The following is a 21,304-nucleotide window of genomic DNA, read 5'->3' on the forward strand; positions in this document are numbered from 1 at the left end:
GGCGAAGACCTCACGTGTACGAGCAGGGAGTGCAAGCGAGCGGTGGTTGCCTGGCTACCAACAGCGTCAGCGAGAACCCGCGTAGAGGTGGCTGCGGTGTCAGCGGTTTCTCCGGCTAGTTGCAGGGCGGCGGCGGCGTATTCCAGCACTCGCGGTTCCGTTGTCGGTGGCGTAACTCGAATGGACAGGAACGACTATGTTGGTGATTTCTGGCTAACACTAAAACGTATGCGGCAGTGATGGTTGCCTCAAGCTACAACCGTTAGCGGTGGCGACGGTTTTCTGGCGATTCGTAGGGGTAGTGGTGATGGCGAAACGGTAGGGAGAAGTAGAGACTTTAAGGTTTGATATAAGAAATCTTCATGTTATCACGTATACTTATACGAGTTGATCCGCAAAATTTGCGATAATATCTATTAGTTAGTAATATCTAATATTTAGTTGATCACCTTTCGCCGGAAAGTCGGCTGCCAAGAGTTATAGTTCATGCATTCTTCAAATTGAGGTTTCATGAAAGGGCAATAATGGTCATTCCATTAATTTAAACATTTACACTTCCAACCTTTAAGTTTAGAAATAATTTTAAACAACCCTAATCTTGTCGTTGTTAAAATCTTTTCCTTATTAGCTAGCAAAATACATTTATATTTAAAATCTTCGATTTTTCTTCGTTAACGTTTTATCTATCCTACCGGTTATTAACCCTTACAATATCCGACTTATTAATTCGACAATTGATATTTTTTTGGTTTTCGATTTTCGTATGTTACAGTGTGTGATATGGAAACTTAAATCTCGTGTCACGAGTGGAGAATTCAACCTCAAACAATATGTAAAACCTTCAAACCTTGAAAGAACATTTTTTTGTTTGTTCGATTTGATGGTGCCTAGGCAACGGTCAGTGGTGGTTAGGGCTGTAAACGAACCAAATCAAACGGGACCTTGTACATGTCCGTTCGTTAAGCTTTTTTCGGACAACGAACAGTTCACAAACACTCCACCAAACGAAAATCCGTGCACTTGTTCGTCCGTTAAGTTTTGTCGGACAATCGGTTCATAAACACTAATGGACAAATAAACGTACGGACATCAGTGGACAAACGAGCATAAATAACTCTAGCGGTCAAGCAAAAAGAAATGACTCTAACGGGCAAATCGACATAAACGATTACATATATCATAATTCCAAACAAATCAGCTAAACACTTAACATAGTAATCAAAACATAATCATATCAACATAATGTCTTGGAATTCAACATCCACAAATATTCTAGTATTTACGATATACAAACCAGCAGCTGGTTTGGTTTGGTTTGGCGTTCCACAAAAACCGTAGTCAACAGTTTCGACACTTTTATTTGTCAAAAACCAAACAAACTTGGCCATGAACATCCCTAATCACCGCTTTGGATCAATGCCACTTCAATAAAAAAATTGTTGAAAATAAACTAGTCCTAAAAGTTACATATATAATATTAAGGTAGATCAGCAAGAATCTTGAAAACAAACACATTGTGCTAGTTTTATCCTCCTACATACATCTCATAATCTACATAAGATCCCACCTACCTTTACCACTGATACAATATCATCAGCATATAGCATCCCAAGGAACGATAGCCTCATAAATATTCGGGGTGTCGATAGGTAGAATAGCATAACTGTGATAAACTAGAAACAAAGATTGCTGCTGACTATACAGGAATAAGATAAAAGGACATTATAGACATTTTACACACGCGGCATCATTTATCGATCCTGAGGTTGTTGCAAAGATGACCAAGTTCGGGCCTGCTTTTCATCCAAGTTGTGAATTTCGTCTCCATAGGTGAAGTACCGTAAAGATATGATCTAAACATTATTAGTAGAAAATAACGCCTGCAAATTAATAAGATAAATAGTTAACCATCCGTTTTATTACCCTGGATACCTACTCATTTAGTTTGAGAATTGAACTATTTGTATCTTAATGGTAACATTAATAGAAATAGATAAATAAAACCTCCTAAAATAATTTTAAGAAGACAAACTAGATTATTATTAAAATAGTATTAACTTTTACAATCGAATATAAATAGCTAACCAATTATTTTGTGGATTTAGATGAAAACACGAGGAAAATTACCAGTCAGCCCTTCTAACACTGGATTCCGACTCATTTAATTTGAAAATTGAAAATTGTGTATCTTAGTGACAACATGAGTATATAGATAAATAAAACCTCTTAAATCATTTTAAGAAGAAAAAACTAGATTATTATTGAAGTAATATAACTTTTATAATCAATTTTAATATTTCACAAGTGTATTGCAATTTGCAAGACATAATCCAAAAGGTTTAAAACTTCATATACATCCTTCCACATTTCATAATATCCTATTTATGCTCTCAAAACAATAAAAATATCACATTTACCAATTTCATAGACTATATTAAAAGAATCAGTTACAAATTTCATAGCAAAAATATCACATTTACCAATTTCATAGCAAAATAACAAACTAAGAGTATCATTTTTATCATATTTGTTTATTAAGTTCTGTCATAAGTACTGACTGATTATGTTTAATTTACTATGGAATGGAAAAATATGACAATTTTAGCGTTTTGAAATGATAAATATGATATAACGAAATTTAGGATATATGAAATTTTGAACTTCTAGAAGGAAGTATTTGAAACTAATACAGAGAAACTAATATTACCACTAATGGTATTTAACATAAGAAAGCTTTGTAAAATAATATTTAAAATGTACAACTAACCTTAATGCTTTGATACCCATATCCATGATGTATGCTTTACGTTCATCATCATTACCATCAAACTTCTCAAGTTCCTTGCTGTAGAACAGAATGTCGTCTCGAAGATGCCCGGCTCCAGCACACCTTATATCAGTAAAATAATGTTGTTACAATTATATAACATTAATATACCATGTATAAACACATTACGCGGGAAAGGGGGGGGTGTTTGAAAGTAATTAACTGATATGGGATTGTATTAATCAGATAATTAGCTGCAATAAAACTGGATGCCAGAATATAGTATTTGGATGTGCTTTTGCAGCTTGAAGTACTAATAATTAAATAAGTAGTTATTTGGGTGTTTCCCAAATTCTGTTTAATCAAATGATATATATGCATATTGTTTAATCAAATTCAAATCTTACCAATTAAAATAAGGGAGTAATAAATACTAATCAAAATAAATTAATAAAAAAAGTTAAAAACCAAAAATAAGCGATCCAAATTAAGCTAACATTAGTATCATTCAAATATTCAATAAAAATAATATATATTATTAGCAGTTAGAATTAACTTATTAGAATCAACAAGTTAATACCCAATTGGCAATAAGAACAAAAAATTAGTATCATGTCAATTTTGACCGTAAATAATGAGAATCAGAATCTATTTGTCTATATAAATGGTTAACAATTATAATGAAGATTAAACTTTTTTTCCTAACTTTAACAACCAGCTTTAAGTTTGGTGCAAACTGAAAGCAACTTACATCGTATTACCAATTTAAGCATTTAACCTCGTTTTAACCAAACTTGCCGTAAATCGCTGATGTGGCACTAAATGATGTCGTGTGCCCCATCGATGCCACGTATGTGAAAAGAACACTTGTACGAAAAAAAAGAATATAAATATAGTTCTTTACAAGTTTAAAATTTTGATACCTTTCTATAAAAATGTCAACATCTGATTTGCTCTCGGACCCACGCAACAAAACTCTGGTAAGGCTAAGTATATCACGGTAGTCACCCCTTTCACGTGCTTCAAAACATGGATTTTCATCAGAAGATAATAAATATCGATTATCAGATGCTAATTTTCCTTCTGATTCAAGTCTTAAACATATAATCGCCATAGCATATGCAACGCCCCCAAATCCTGTGTGTGACACAAACAGATAAGACCCTGCACCACTGCACAACAATCCACGTTAGTGCAATATATTATTCAATATTCATATTTTTGTGATATACTGATATATGCAATGTATGTTTTCTTAATCTTCTAATGTGTAGTGCCTAATTCGGTAAGAATTGGTAAGTTTGTAAACGATTAAAAAAAGGGATTAAAAAAGGTATGTAACAGAAAATGGCTTACAACTTTTCTCCTATTAAAAAAAAGTATGTATAATCTTATAGTATGTAACTACACGAAGTAGAAACAAACTTTACACTTTTCTCCTCTCTTAGCAACCAACTTAAATCAGGAAAAAAACAGAAAATGGCTTACAACTAATTGCTGACTTATATGCAGAAAAAATTGTGTAAAATAAAAAATTTATGAATCAAACTATGTACAACTTTCATAATATTAGGTTTTTAAAACTTGTATTTGAAAATAATTATAAAATATCCAATAAGATTATACATTATAATGACAAACAAAATCAGGCATGTAAACGAACCAAATGTTCAGTGAACAGTTCGTAATCCGTTCGACAGATCGCTTATGTTTTTTATATTTAATAAACGAACAAAAATGAACAAAAAAATTTGTTCATACAGTTAAAAAATGAACATAAACACATGTCTCGTTTGTTCATTTATGTTCATGAACGTTCGTTCATTCATTTAAAATCTCGGTCATTCAAAATCATTTATGTTCGTTATTTTACGTCTGTATAAGTTCGTTAATATACTCGTTGCAACTTTTTGGGTCCATTAAAACAGTCTAGTTTTAATAATGTTTTAGGTGCAACACATTTTTCTTCACGTTAGTTTTTACTAGTTTTAGCTCGGATATGTTCGTTAATCTATGTCCAGTAGTTCAGTTATATCCGTTCGTGAACCGTTCGTTTATACGGTTAGCGAACGAACATAAAGGAACACAAACATGTTCGTTTTCTTAACAACCGAACACAAACAAGAAAACCCAGTTCGTTTATTTGTTCGTGTTCGATCGTTTTTCTTATTAAAGTTAAACGAGCACGAACACGCTCCGTTCATGCTTGTTCACGTTTACAAGCCTATAACAAATACTATGTCAAGTTGAACAGGCCACTCGCTGCTACAGTCAGTAATAAGGTGCAACTGTTTTTGCTAAAATTGTTAATAAAGTGCATGATGTATATACACACACACATACATATATGTATACATACACATATATATACATATGCACACACACAGATATATATATATAAACACACCCACATGCATATATGTATGTACGTATATGGCCTCATGGTTAAATAAAACCAAAAAAAACTACTTACTTGTCCATACAGTTCTGAATTGCATCAACATCAGAAGGCAAGGCTTCCCTCTCTCGAGTCATTGGAATCCTTTTGTACACCATATCATACCCTTCATTACTCAAGGCAGAATACACTTCTGTAGGTGTTTTTACATCTTCTATGAATATATTTTCCCAATATCCTACTACACTCGCTTGATTTGATGTAGGGTTATATTCTTCACGGTGTAAAAGCATTCGACCACCACATTTTTTAATTTCGGATATAATATCCTCCTTTAACCGAGCCTCCATGTGTTCTACCTGCATATGTTCAGAAGCAAACATGTTGAAAACAGATTCACTCAAGTTATTTTTTTTGTAGAGGTGTCAATTTCAACCCATTTTCTTAAATAGGTCGAACTCGGGTTTTGTTTTATATTAAACAGGTCCAGTTTAAAAGCTAGCTAAAAGATCACAGATTGAATGGGTTAAACGAGTTTAAAGTCACCCAAAGTCCATTTTTAATGCGTTGAATTAGGGTTTTGTATTATATCAAACGCGTCAAATTTAAAACATAGCTAAAAGAGTTAAAACGGGTCAGACGGGTTAAAAGACGCCCAAAGTCTACTTTCAATGAATAAAACCTCCTAAATTGTTTTCTTAAAGAATTTATTCATAATTGTCATTAGCACGTTAACTACCTACCAAATCTTTAGAAAAGGAAAGAAAGTGTGTGTGTGTGTGTGTGTGTAAACCGAACATGATCCGGCTAGTTTTGACCCGTACTAAAAAGGTAAAAGGTGTACCAAAGATTTCCAGAAAGGAAAAAAGTGTTTGTTGATCAACCCAATCTACTGGAACCCGTTAAACCTGTAAGCCAATCTACCCGACCCTGTTTGACCTGTAACCCAATCTACCCAAACCCGTTTGACCTGTAACCCAATCTACCCAACCCGTTTGACCTGTAACCCAATCTACCCAACCCGTTTGACGTGTAACCCAATCTACCCGAACCCGTTTGACCTGTAACCCAATCTATCCAACCCGTCCATATTGACACCTGTACTTTTTCTGGGTTTAAGTTTGTATAAGAAAAAGACGAACCACTGAACCGGTGATCCCCACGTGTTTGAGTGTCTCTACAGGTTTATTTAGTTCTCTAAGAACAAAGGGTGTGCCATTGATGTATACAACAGCTTCTTCCCGCAAATCGGTTAAAATTACTTTTTGAGGACCATTTCCTTCTGAAGGGGGTTCGGGCCCCGCACCTAAATAAGTTAGCATCTCTTTGGCACCCACAACTGTGGGAGTTGCCATGCAATACACAGGATAACCATCCACCTGAAAAAAAGGTCAAAACTTGTAAATGAATTGATTTGGGCCGTGTTTAACTTTTATATCAGACTGGTCAAATGGATTGAAAGTCACCCAAAGTCTATGTCTGATATTTATTTGTATATTTGTATCATTATTGCAATGACATTGTTTTGGTTAATAGTACTAAAGTTAAAGCCTTAAATATACTGGAAGAATTTTGTATATACCCCTACAAAACTTGTGAAATATCATATATACCCAACTTAATTAGAAAAGAATCATAAATTCCCTTTGCAAATAATTTTTTAACTCAATGACAATTTTACCCTTATCAAATATATTACTTTGCAATCTTTTTTATTACCTTCCAATATCTTCTTCAAAACTTTTGAGTATTCGTTTCATAATGGATATTTTAAAATTAAAATAAGAAAATATAAAATTATCTTGTTTTGAGAATATTAAGAGTAAAATAGTCATGTTTTGAATTAATTTTATTGAAATGGGTGAATTTGAAGTAATTTGATTGAAATGGGTAAATATGTGATATTTTAGAAGTTTGTAGGAATATAGGGGAAATTTAACGTACAAATTAAATTAATGTGCTAATTGTGAGAATCAAGTAGTGTAATTATATATAAAGCATAGTGTAATATAGTGTAGTGTAATTACAATTACACTACGATGTAATTACATAATTACACTACTTGTAAATATAATTACACTACTTGATTCTCACAATTAGCATGCTAATTTAATTTGTATTTGATCCAAACCCGAAATTCACCTAATACAATTTTTTTAACAAAAAAATAGATTGTGGGTTAACCCAACACACTAAAATATTACATATTCTAACCTGACCCGTTTTGACCCATTACACAACCCGCAGGACCCACCCATCTTATCACCAATAGATAAAAGAATCTCAATATAGAAGCCAATTAAACAATCAAGAAACGTTAATCATGTTTTTATGTTAGGTTTAATTAGATTACTCTTTATCAAACAAATAATCCTCATACCGCAAAGAATAAACGATTTTTACTTTTTATGTAATGCCCGTAAATTTAAGTTTTATAAAATAGGATATATTAATGTTTATATGATAATAAATATTGAAAATAGATTTGGCTAAAAGGGAATTATATACATAACTAGATAAACTAAAAGAAATCTATTTAATGATTTGAATCCTTGTAAAACAAGCCTACGTAAAATTATTTTCCCTTCCATCATGTGTTGATATTTTGACCAAGAACCTCATTTATCTCTTATCTGCTACAAACTAAATATCCGAAGTATGAGCATCACGACGGGAACCCTATCACTCGACTTATATAACCCTTAAGCCACGTAAATCAATTCTAAACCCATCACGAATTTCATACTCCCTGACGACCCGCCGTGACCCACCATAATCACCGCAATCTGTTATCACCGTAGACAACCACCGCTGCCGCTTCTGTCTTTGTTTTAAGGACCCAACGCCACCTTTTGACACCGTCGCCCCGTTAATAAACTGCCACTATTCTTCTTCGGCTCCGTTGCACCGCCAGCCTCCGTTCGCGACTGAGTTTAACCCCACCATCGTCCCACAACGTGTCGGAAGCTACCGCCACCGCTATAGATTGCTGTCGGAGACGACTATCATCAGCCCGCACGCGTTCTTGAGTTACGTCGCTGCCGTCTCAGTCCTCTTATTCGTTTCGCTAAACCATTGAGGTGAGTTTTAATAATTTGTTTTGTGTGTTTATGTTATATACGTACACCACCTTGTTTGGTTCCGGCCGGCGACTAATACTCACTAATATGAAGCTTTGTTTTACAAAGGAGAAGTAAGGTCACGCTCTCCACGTCTGGTAATCCGCCGCTGCACCACCTTGTGACGCTGCCACCCTCCTCGCTGCTTGTTGTCGCGATCGTAGTTAACCACCACCGATGCACTTCTCCGCCTTGGCCATCATTCTGAACTAGCCGCCATCCCGCATTCGTGCGCCATCACTCGTCTCATACTCTGATTGTTGGTTCGACTATTAAGGTACCAAATAGAAACCTCCGTCTGATCATTTAAACTTAAAGATATAAATTTTGGTATCGTTTTGATTAGTTTCGGCGACCGCGGTTTCGTTTAGTTTTGGTTCAACGAAGAACATGTGTGTGTTGGATGGGTGCGGTGTGTGATGCATGCGTTTTTCGTGTTTGTGTATGGTGTGTGTGTGGTGATAAGTGTACGTGGGTTAGCATGTGTAAATGCATGTGTATACTGTGTGCATGGTTTTGTTCAAAAGGTGTGAAACAAACTTATTAAATTCTTAAAATCATAATCACAGTACTTGATAAAATAAACTACTTTATCACTATTTAATTTGATCATATGGGTAAAAACCCAAAACACACAAGTAAACACGCACCTGGACACAATCATCATGCACACAATCACCATCATGGCAAAGTAAATATTTAAAAGCTTCCGTCGCCCGGAGCAGAAGGTACCAACGAATAAAACAACTAAACTAAGTTTTGTAAATTTAATTCAAACTATAAATAACATGTAGGTGTTAGTACAACTTAACGTGGCTCGACTTTGCGTGCTTACTTATTGACAACTAAGGTACGGATTCTGCTTCTTGTTACTTCATAGTACGGGTTATGGTTTCTGTCACTCATAGTATAAATTATATTCTGTTACGTCATAGTACGGTTTCCGTTTTCGTTTACTTATAGTATTGACTCTATTCCGTTACGTTGTAGTACGGATTTTTGTTACGCGACAGTTATATTTTGAGTTCAGTTATTTTAATATAATATATTTTAGTTATATGTTTTTAGTTTTAGTACTCTGTTACCCGAGCAATTTCTGACTTGTCGTTGGGGCGTCAACGGCGTGGCACTTGTCGTGACGGTGCGCAATTAAAGTTCACGGCGTCTCTAATTAGTACTTGTGAAGTATTAGGGTCACTTAGGGACGTATGGATCGATCCTAGTTCTGTTCTGTTTCTGACTTCTGATTTCTGGGGGATGGAACAACGCGTGTACGCCACACGTGCCATCTCATTGGTGCATAGATTAGCTAACTGCGTACCCCTCTGTTTCTGTTTCTGGCTCTGGGTGCTTCTGTTTACATGGCTTATTTTATTATTATTATTACATCACAAGTCGTGTAGTTTAGTATCTGTATATGTTTCTGTTATATAGTTCTGATATGTTTTAATATGTTTATATATAAACCTCTGATTATGTTCCGATCGTGTATCGGATTTTGGTAGCATCTGTCCTGATTTGGTATTGGTTCCGAGTTTATATTCGAATCGGTTTTGGTGTCAACGTAGTTCAGTTTCAGTTCAGTATGTATATTTGCTTTATGTATGCCCGTCTTTACATGTACTATTGTTCTTTCCGTTACTGGGCAATTTTTGGCTCAACCGTATTTTTCTTGTTTTGTTTTTCTTATTTTGTTTTCAGGTAATCCGGGACTCGGGGATACTAGTGATGAGAGAATAATGAAGTTCAAGCTTTTAAAAGTTAATTCATTTTGGTTTAATAATGTGACTTAGGTTGATTTGATATCTGTAATAGTGACACGTCAGCCCGTTCCGGGTTGGAACGGGCTGGGGTGTTACATTTTATATGCATTACCTAAACTAGATGCTCCACCCCACTTATAACAACAAATTAATACCTCACAAAACCTAAAATAGAACTTTCTTGCCTAACTAAGATTATTAAAAACCTAAGGTTTATACTTTTTATAAACCTAAAATATTAATGCTTGAAATTTGAAGTTAAAGTGACCTTGTTGACTCCCAAAAGTCTATATTCGACTCAAGGGAGAAAAATCTTACCGTTTTTTTCATCATTAAGATGAATCTGGTGTCCGCCACTGCTATGCTCGCTATAAGAGAGTGAACAGTGGGATTACATCCTTCAAAAACAAAATTAAAACCGTCTACCTTAGACATACTACATAATTTATGTAGTTTAAAATTTACTTTTATATTTAATTTCTGCAATTTATTTTTATAAATGTTATGTACCATATTACCTTGTAAACATGTGGAGCACCATGGATTTGTATATGACTAGAAGTTCTTTGACCGGGGAAAAAGTACATCTTGAGTATCGACCCCTTTCCTAAAACAGAACCGCTTCGCTTTTTAACAATGGATTCCATTACTGCATCACCGTGTTGGGACTCTTGTGGAGCTCTTAATTCTTCCTGAAAAAAAAAACATACCAAATTTACGCAAAAAGGTAAGCTTGATAAGAAATAGAAGGCAGTTTTGGCATGTTTACTTGTAAGTGGGTTGATTTGTCTCAAGTTTGACTCCTAATGGGTCAAATCGGATTAACATCATAGGAAACAAGCCAATTCAGGCCATTTTTCAATTTACATGTAAAATCCAGTAAATTAGCATACAAGAAAACAAGTTCAGTGGGTTAAAAATCGTACAAAATGTACTTTGATGTGCACAATCTCCTAAATCATTTAATTTTAAATTAGATTATTATTAATAACCTTTTTTTCCTTTTCCTAGTCTTTTAAGGCCATGCTTTACCATCTGGCAAATTTTAGGCTGAAACTAGTATAAACAAAAATATATATATATATTTGGGGAGCCTCCGCATATGTTATCCCAATTAATATACACGTTCATTTACGAAGGGGTTATATTAGTAACGGGTCAATTCGGGTCACGTTTTATATTTAACAGGTCAACTGGGTAAAATTAAAGTAACTTGCATGAAAAACCACAAGATCAATGAGTTGAAAAAAAGGCACCAAGCATTTGTTTATAGTGTCTAATCTCCCTTGGCATGTAACCATACCAAACGTTCAGTGAACAGTTTGTGAACCGTTCAGAGGGAAGTTCATGTATGTCCACGTATTTAATAAGTGAACGAACATGAACAGAAAATTGTGTTGATTAAAAATAAACATGAGCACATGTCGCATTCATGAACGTTCGTTTATGTTTGTTTAAGTTTGTTCGTGTACATTCTGCTAAGTGTTAATATATTCATTTCAAAAAAATTTGGACCATTAGAGCTTACTCTACCTTTAATAACTTTTTAGGCCCAACGCATTGTTCTTCACACTACTTTTAACTAGTTTTAGCTTAGTTATTTACGTTCAGGAACCGTTTGTTTATATCGTTAACAAACGAACATAAATGAAGACGAACATGTCCGTTTTCTTAATGAACGAACACGGACAAGAAAACCCCGTTCGTTTAGTTGTTCGTGTTTGGTAAAAGTAAAAGAAATGAACATGAACATGTTCCCTTCGTGTTTGTTTACTCCAAATCATTATATTCACATAATTAGATCATTATTGTTGAAGCAATACAAAAGAAAATACTTACAGGGACAGTAAAAAACCGCCCGGGTCTCAATCTTATGGACCACTTCATGGCTTGAACTTCGGGTCGTTGATGTAACCAACTTTTAAAAGTAACCCTAGATTCCTCTTGTTCACAAAACCCATCAAACGCTTCACTTCCAAGATACGCTGAAAACGCAATTAACCGAAAATACCGTTCTAAATACTCAGCGCCACGGTTTAAAGCCACCCGTCTTTCTCTCGGTTCAACATGTTGTTGGTTAAATAACTTTCTATATCGGAGTACAGCCTGGCGAATATTTTGAAGTGCTGAACACCTGTCAATAACTGCATCTAATGCTTCTCGACATTCAACACCGTTGTCAAAAAAGCTAGTTATTTTCCATAACAGAAGAATGTCGTTTATACCAAATGCATGACTTGCATTGGTTTGTGTTCTGGTTTTAGATATAGATTCGGGCCCACTTTCGTCACCGCTCGATGTCCCGTTGTCTGACTCGCCTCCACATGCCATGTCATCATGGAGAATTCTGACTGGTCGACCGTGATCGAGTCGAAGTTTCACAAGGCAGGCTATTACTGTGCCAGTAGTTGTTCTCCCTCTACCCATCTAAAGAGATGAAAAAAAAGTAAAAAGAAGGATTTAGCTTTCGTAATGAAAATTAAATACATAGTAAGAAAATGATTATATATTATATTATATAAAACAGATAAATATGATATATATATGTGGGGGGGTGTGGGGGGTGGGTGTGTGCGTGTGTGTTTATCTTTGAACGATCATTCAACATATTTGTGTCTTAAAGTCACCAAAAGGTAGATAAATAGGATATTATGAAATGTAGAAGGATTGTATGTGCGTCAGTGTGTGTGTCTCTCTTTGAACTTCATTCAACATATTTGTGTCTTAAATTTACCAAAAGGCAGATAAATACCTGACAGTTAAACACAAAAGCCGTATCTTTGGATGCGGATGAAATATTAAGAGCCAATCTGTCAAAATCTGAACTTTTGGGGGCTTTTCCATCAGTTATGGGTACACGTGCATATTTAATAGGGAACCCATCAGCTTCTAATGATTTAAAAACCTCTAATGGGGTCTGGACTACATTTTTGCTAACATGCTCCCAAGAATCATATATTTTTCCATCCTCGGTTTCATGAATAACCATAATATCACCACCGTAACGTTCAGATTCTTTTAGGATATCTTCTTTCAATCGGGCTTCCATTCTCTCTACTCGTTCACGGTCAATTCCCTACATGTAATATTTTTTTAATTATCAAATTCATTCCCAACAAGTGATTTATATCAAGGAGTGATTAACAAATATAATCAATTGACAATCGTTTCCTCAAATAAAAAAAAGGCCAAATACAAATGTTTTAAACATAAGAGTAAATTAAAAGAACTGGTTGTCGTGTATGAATCAACTTTTTGTTGCGTATATTCCACCTCCTTGAATTTAACAGTGCATAAGGTGCATTCAATTTCAGTTATGGGCTTTGCCATTTGGGCTTGAAATTATTCGGCCGAAAAAAATAGGCCTAAAATAATGATTTGGGCTTAATTGTTTCCGTTAATCAATAATTAACTGACTATTATCCATCTGGGCTAATAAACTTGGGTTACACTATTTATTAAATTCTTATAAGATACTTAAAATGAAATCAATAAATTCGGTTTGGTTTTCACGGTTTGGTTACATGCAAAAGAGAAACCAAACTGAAACTACGATTTATACGGAAAAAAAAACAAAAGTTTTGCCTTTTTGGTCCCACTAAATAGTGTCAATTAGATCCTTTTGGTCCAAAGTCTATTATGCTGGAAAATGATCAAAATACCATCATATTCAACCGCTATTTTTCTTAATTTTTTTATTTTCTTTAAAGCTAAACTCATAAGAACTCAAGGGTGCAATTACAACAACTTAGAGACGAAAAAACAAAACTAGAGCTCAAGCACATGGATAATTTTTATAATTAATTTATAAATGGTAAAAGAGATGAATAGAATACCGTATACTCAAGCATGTTTTTGTAAGGTCTTTCAACCTCACGAAGCACAAACGGTTTTCCATTAATATAGATAACGGGCTCTTCTCTCATATTATGCCAAAAGACGGGTCTACCCTTTTTGGAACTGCCAACCCTTTGTATAACAGATTTAATCCCTTCAACAGTTGGGTTTGCAACACCATATACAGGAAAACCGGGAATTTCTCTAAAGTTAGGTGCACCCTCAACCCTCTCGGGTAAACTTGGTTGTTGACAGCCAGGACAATGATCACTTTTAAGAACAGTTTGACTTCCCAAAACCTCCCCGGTTCTTGAAACTGCCACTATGCCCATCTCAGAAGGGTGGTGACCGTCACCAGGTTCGTTTACTTTGTTCAGTGGTTTTATATTTGCATAACCAAGTGCACCCATTGGGTCCCGCCTCAACAGCCTTTTAACAGATTCAAGAACATAAAAGTCAACCCGGTTTTATAAAAGTGTATAAATTCCATAAAATAGCAGCATACTTTGAAAATAGTCCAATTTGGTGAGTATATTCTTTTTTATGTCCCAATCTGGTAATTAGAGATACTTTGCTCCTATTTGGGGATTATTGTTTACGCTATTATTACCATATCAGAATCAGAGTATCAGACTACTTTAATTACCAAGTTGGGACACTAAGTAAAAAAATTATCAAAGTGGATAATTGTTTGCCCCTATTTGGTAACTTCTATTTATACTACAATTACCATATTAGCTTGCAAACAAACTGAACATTCAGTGAACAAACTATGAACCGTTAGGCGGAAGTTCCTTAAATTAATAAACGAACAAACATGAACAAAACATCTTGTTATATTAGTTAAACGAACGAACATGAACACATATCTCGTTCGTTGCTAAATAGTTTACTTTTGGTCTAAGTTTGTTCGTTAATATATTCATTAAACTGTTACTCCCATTACAATTTAGTCTAGTTTTATTATTTTTTAAACCCAGTTTGATATTCACGTTTACTTTTAATTGGTGTTTGCTCAGTTATGTTCGTTTATATTCAATCATCTACATTCAGATAAATTTGTTCATTTATGTTTGTTCACGTTCGTAAACTGTTCGTTTATACTATTAACAAACGAACATGAACACGTTCGTTTTCTTAATGAACAAGTCAACAAACACGAACAAGAAAACCCTTTTCGTTTAACTGTCCGTGTCCAGCTGTTCAGTTAAAGTTATACGAACGAACATGAACATGCCCCTATCGTGTTCGTTTACAGGCCTAGACAAAAATAAAATTAAACCAAATTGGACGATTTCAAAGAGTGGACCAATTTCTTGCTCATATTTGGTCATTCTTAATTATGTTACATAAAAAGGTATGATAATCAAAGTGGACCATATAATGAATACGTTGCTATTTTATGAATTTGTGTAAACGTGTCCTAAATACAGAACCGAGAAACTGTTACCTGCGAATGATGGTATAAAGTTCAGGTCTGGCTTTCATCCAATGATAAAAAGTGAAATTTGAAGAGGATTTCTCTGTATGGAGATAAACAGCAAAGCAAATGAGGTAGTAATATCTTTCAAGATATTCAACAAAAAACGAAAGCAATGCTGCCCTCTTCATTTCATCGGGTTGTTTCATAAAACTATTTCGATATGTAGCAATTGCTTCACGTAAATTCTGTTACACACAAAAATGTGTACTTAAGTTGTTAATTTCACAATCAATTACTGTCAGAAAAGTTCAGTATGAAACAAGATGAAGGAATAATGAAAAGAAACCTGCATGGAGGCACACTTGTCAATTACTTTGTCCACTTGTCGTTTGCCTTCAACACCACCCTAAAAGCATGAAAAAATCATGAAGAAAACAAACTGAACAGTTCAAAATGGGACAAAAAACAATCCAAAACAGGTCAAAACCAAATACAGTCCAAAATCAGACCAGAATCCCTCCTAAAGAGCAGTTCATCGGTTCGTTTCCAAGATTTCGGTTTTCTTGTCTACATTCCAGGTTATATAGAAGATTAATAATATTTTGTCGAAAGTTTTTTTAAAAGTTACTTTGTTGTAAGTAATGAATGACAAATGTTTCACGGAAAAATGATGATTTTTAGCTTTTTGAAAAAAAAACAAAAAAAAACAATGGGTCTGGTTTGCATATATTTATATAATTATAATTATACATAATATATATATATGTAAGATGAAAATAATTCAACAACATATATTATGTTATATATAGAAATTAAAAATAAAATTACAACGTATATGTAAAATGCAATTACAATTTACAAATATGCACAAACTAATTAGAACATAATAAACAAGCCGAGCGTGAGAAATTATTCACAATCCAAGCTCGAGCTTTTGAAATTGTGCTCAAAACAAGCCAAGCTCAAGCTCTCTGTAAGTTAAACGAACTGAGCTCGAGCCTAGTGGAAAAAGAAAACAGACAAAAATCGGTCCTAGCTATAAAAAAATATTTTCTAGGGCAGAAACACAACCCGGTATTAACCGTTTAATACCTCTAACACTCGAATTAAGCTTCTTATAACAGTATATTCCCCTCTACGAAGTGCCTCCTCTGTATTTATCATATTGTCACTAGCATTTGACCCATACACAGAAACTTTTCCAATTGAATTTGTCCTTGGGATTCCTAACAATAACATAGAAATAATACTTTCAAAGTCTACTAAGAGTACTCAAGAAAAGTCACATAAAACTATAAAGAAGTACCAGAAGCTCCTATTCTGTTAAAATAGATCAATGTAGCAATCACCATCCCTGTGGTAGTTCGACCCCGTCCCATTTGACAATTAAATATGATTTCCGTATTTAGATCAGCTCTAGAAATTCGATCAACCTGATAACAAAACCATACAGAAACCAAATTACATATTTCCACTTTAAAATGTATGGTAGAGACTAGAGACTAGAGAGTACACTATGATGTTACACTATGATGTACAAACAGCATAATGCACTTTCAGCATTTTATAGCCACATGTTACGTATAAAATGTTGTTAATACATTTATGTCTATATGTAGCTAAGAAATTAATAAATAGTGTTACCCGTAAATATTTTAACCCAAATGTATAATTAACTTAAATATTAATAAATAAAAAATTTAGTCCAAAGTTTAAGGCCCATAATAATTACTATTTGACAACAATTTCAGGCCAAAAATTTCAAGTCCAAATGATAAAACCAAAACATAGCAGTTTTGTAAAACTCAAAGATCGAATTTTCAGTTTTTGGTTCGGTTTTAGCCCAAAACTGGCCCATGCACACCCCTCCCAATTATACAATGACAGGATGTGATCAAACTTCAACAAAAAAATCGAGTTTATTTTCCATGCAGTAATGACCTCTATTTATAAGATAAAAGACTAGAAAAGGGAAACCAAAAAAACTACAAAACTAAAAAACTCAAATCGTTATCATTTAAATAAATCAAATGAAAAACTGAATATAAGGCATACCAATGTATCAAAATCCTGTTCCTTTGGCGACTTCTCATCTGTTACTGGAATGCGTTCATAGTCGACAAGGAATTGTTTTGTTTGTAGCTCCATGTATACCTACAATAGATAAGAAGCATTGTACATAATATATTTATATATTTGTATGAAATTTCATTTTGTTCAAGTAGAGTGACGGTGAAAAGTGGTATTAATAAACCTGTAGTGGTGTTTTCACGGACTCAGGTGTAACGGGCTCCCATTGGTCCACCATTTGACCATCTGGCAGTTCATCAGTTACTAGGATCTTGTTTCCATATCTGTTTAGTCAGTTAAGCTTTCATATAACGCATAATGACTACTGATGAAAGATGACTATACATAAAAGACACATAAAAATTCAAACAATCAAAATTAATACCTAGCAGCTTCTAGCAGTATGTCTTCCTTTAACCGGTCTTCCATTTGCTCCACCCGTGCTCTATTGATACCCTGTTTATCAACATGTGACACCACATTATTATTATGAAAAACACTGCCATAATGAACAAACCATAAAATTTTGTTAAATTCTTTTATCCATCTTCAAATTTCTCTCAAAACCCAAATGTTCATTTCCCATTTTGTGTCAGAGTACTGTGTTTGAAAGTTCTCAAAAATACTAGAGATTAATTTCACAATCAAATATAATCTGTTCTGTTTAAATTTGGTTTCATCTGAATAGTGACTGTTAGACCAACTACAATGTATGCATCTAAACACCAAAATGGTGTAACTTAAGTAAATAGCAAGCACATGATCATTCCTATATGTGAAGAGTAAACAAAAGTAGAGAAAGAATAAACTCACCGTGTATTCAAGATTGGAGAAGGGTCTTTCAACCTCGCGCAACACAAATGGCCGTCCATTGATATAAACCACCTGTTCAAGAAGAAAAGGTGCAGTGTCACACACATACGCAAACCACATATGTATATATGCACACAACACACACCAATACAACAGTGTGCATCTGCATGTTGCCATTTATACATACATAAATATATATACACACACACATTATATATTATCTAAAGTGAAATTCTACATGTGTGTATATAACTATATATACACACGATCCTCTTCTTATGAGTTATGAGGTGATAGGGGTGTTTGTTCCATGTTTTTCTCTTAGATGAAACATGTTAGTTTGAAGATTACTTAATGGTTTTAAACTCTTCCACACTAAATAGACCCAATAGAGTATAATTTATTCATAAAACTGGAGCACGGTGCAATTTAATGATTGACATCAATGTGGTGAGCGGTTAGTGAGGACTGACGAGTGACGACACAGGATGCTTTAAACATATAACTGATTCTTCTAGGCATCTGTTGATTTCATCACCTTTCTAACTGTAATCATTGATTTTTCATTTAAGATTGCTGTCGCTGTTATTAACCATATATAGAAAAAAAAAGAACTAGAATGGATTCGCCTTCTTAGTTCAGCCCTAGTTCATTGTCAAATACCCGTTTGCCCCTTGCAATTGATGCATTCTATTGTGGTCCCTAACGTAGACAACTTTCAATTTTTCTCACAAGGAAGAGCATATGTGTACTAACAAATATATATTAAACTCGGATTCATATTCCACAAAACACAGTCAAGTGTCAGGGCTATCGACGATAAAATATCTACTCTTCTTAATCAAAACGAACAAGTTAAAACTTATTACCGGTTCCTCACGAAGGTTGATCCAAAGCACATTGGCTTGCTGCTTCCCATCGACTTGAGCTCCGAGATACGTAAAAACATTCCGGATCCCATCAATGGTAGGGATGGCAACACCATGAACGCGCAACGAGTCAGCCTGATAGTAATACGATCGAAATATAAACATAAACATTACAAATAATTTCCAGATCACTACACGATCGAAAAACCAGTCCGATAAGTAATATGAGTATCATTTAATTAATCAATAACAACAAAACTGTGTACCAGAAAAAATCTCAAACCCTAGGTTTAGAAACGAGTTACATAATATTAAAGTGTGCACTGAATTGGAAAAATAACCTGACGGTAATTAGGGGCACCGTCGATTTGAGGAGAGAGACGCTTATTCTGACAACCAGGAAAGTGATCGCTCTTGAGAATCGTCTTCTTTCCAAGCACAGATCCGTCTCGTTGCTTCATCACCTGCTCAGGCTCCTTAGACATGATGATTGATTCTGACCTAATCACGTACACTTATTCAATCAATTGACGGTGATTACGATGCTAAATCGGTGCATGTAATGTGCAATTTGATGATGAGATGAAATTAAAGAACAAGTATTGGATAAGAGAGAGCTAGTGAGATTTAATCAACATTTATTGATTGGTACGGCAGGCAGGAAGTAGTTAGATCAACGGATCGAGAACAAGGATGAATGAATGAATGAATGAATGAAGGATGTTTGGGTAGTGGTGTGGATTGGTAGTGGCTGGCTGGGCATAAAGTGGGTGCGTGAACTAATCGGATTCGTTTCTTTATGATGCCGTGTAAAACGAATATCCACCTTTCACGTGCTTAAACGTGTTTCATTTTTATATATAAACAACAAAAATTATAGATAATCAAAATTATATCATGAGTTTTGCTCATAAAAAAATGATTTATTTCATAACTCATAAGAATCATATTATCTTTTATCATCTACAAAATATGGCAGGCTTTTATGTACGGACTTTATTTGACATCATACAGCTCGTATGATGTGACCGATGGATTGATATACGCTTCTATGCATAGACAGATGTAGACCTATGTATTTTTGCTAGGAAAGCCCGCACAGGGGGGCACAGAATGTCTTGGGTAAAGGATGGGCATGGTCAAAGAGAACAGGACAGATTTCGAGACACATGAGTGAGTAAATCGGTTTTGTACACATCACCGTTTAAAAGTTAAAATTCATTTTATATTATATATAATAAAAATAATATATAATTAAGTTGCATTTTGGACCTATCTCTCTGCACACACTATCACCAAGCACCATCGTCGTTATTATGGCCATCAGTGGTAAAAAAAAACGCTTTTAATCAGATGGTCATAATATACTTTTTCTCTACGTTCACTAATCTATATCATTTATCTCTTACCATGTATAACAAACTTGATAAACTAATCTAAAATGTAATTATAACATTTAATTCATATATGTATAAAGTTGTTTACTTTTTAAAGGTATTGTTATTAATTTGCTTACCAAATGATCAACATAAACTTTTGAAATATATAATAATCTCAAGTCTCTTAACAATAATTTATATTAATGTTACAATCAATAAATTTAATACAAATCACGGTTCAAAAATGAATAATAAAATAACAAATGAAGTTGATGTATAAATATGTATTTTAGGGAGTGTTTTTGGTTGTTTGGGTATATCACTTTTTTTTAACTGTGGATGTAGTTTTTAACATGTATTTTTAGTGGAGCTTTTTCATAGGAACTACCAAAAACATCATTTTTTTGCAAGTAGGGGGTTGGCCTTTTTTTTTTTTTAAATGTGGTGATGATGTGACAATGTTTTTTAGAGTGTTTTGTAATATTTCATAGTGGGTGGGTTTAGATGTTTTTAAAGAATTGTGTTTTTATAATGTGGCATCCTCCTATACATGTTTTTGGTGTTTTGAGAATCTTTATTATGAATGTTCTTAAAAAATTCAAACTGAATAGAACACGTCATTTTCTTCTCCATTCTCCCTTCTCTCTATCATATTTTCTCAATTGAAGAGAGCTTCAACCTTAAGAGGTCAACGTTGTTGGAAAATAATTTGATTATATTTTCTACACTTAAATAAATCTACGAGTATTAATGGTGGTAATGGACGGTGCACGCTAATTGATTGTTGACTCGCCATACACTAACAGGCACCTGGAAACACGACACTATGACATAATAGGATGTATTATCTCACGGATGTCATGTAT

At 34.2% G+C, this 21,304-nt stretch overlaps 1 protein-coding gene across 2 annotated transcripts; it reads right to left on the reverse strand.

Moving 5' to 3' along the window:
• Positions 1-1,451: 1,451 nt before the first annotated feature.
• On the reverse strand, positions 1,452-19,688 carry LOC143548775 (uncharacterized). Of its 2 annotated transcripts, XM_077039862.1 has the most exons (19): positions 19,401-19,688; positions 19,060-19,194; positions 18,191-18,262; positions 17,763-17,833; positions 17,562-17,661; positions 17,363-17,461; positions 16,614-16,740; positions 16,400-16,533; positions 15,654-15,713; positions 15,335-15,552; positions 13,884-14,313; positions 12,800-13,123; positions 11,887-12,474; positions 10,566-10,739; positions 6,308-6,544; positions 5,241-5,524; positions 3,691-3,939; positions 2,768-2,890; positions 1,452-1,880 (listed from the first exon to the last, which is right to left on the reverse strand). In XM_077039862.1, exons 1-19 carry the CDS (start codon positions 19,542-19,544, stop codon positions 1,748-1,750), a joined length of 3,702 nt encoding a protein of 1,233 aa, XP_076895977.1. In that variant the 5' UTR covers positions 19,545-19,688; the 3' UTR covers positions 1,452-1,747. The 2 variants fall into 2 exon arrangements, with proteins under 2 accessions (XP_076895977.1, XP_076895978.1); XM_077039863.1 differs by lacking the exons at positions 17,763-17,833; positions 18,191-18,262; positions 19,060-19,194; positions 19,401-19,688 and having other exon boundaries at positions 17,584-17,665.
• Positions 19,689-21,304: the final 1,616 nt, after the last annotated feature.

Source organism: Bidens hawaiensis, unplaced genomic scaffold (genome assembly GCF_021521415.1).
Source record: "Bidens hawaiensis isolate Kalapana, Puna unplaced genomic scaffold, B.hawaiensis_p1.1 tig00015249_1, whole genome shotgun sequence".
In the NCBI taxonomy this organism is placed as follows: Eukaryota; Viridiplantae; Streptophyta; class Magnoliopsida; order Asterales; family Asteraceae; genus Bidens; species Bidens hawaiensis.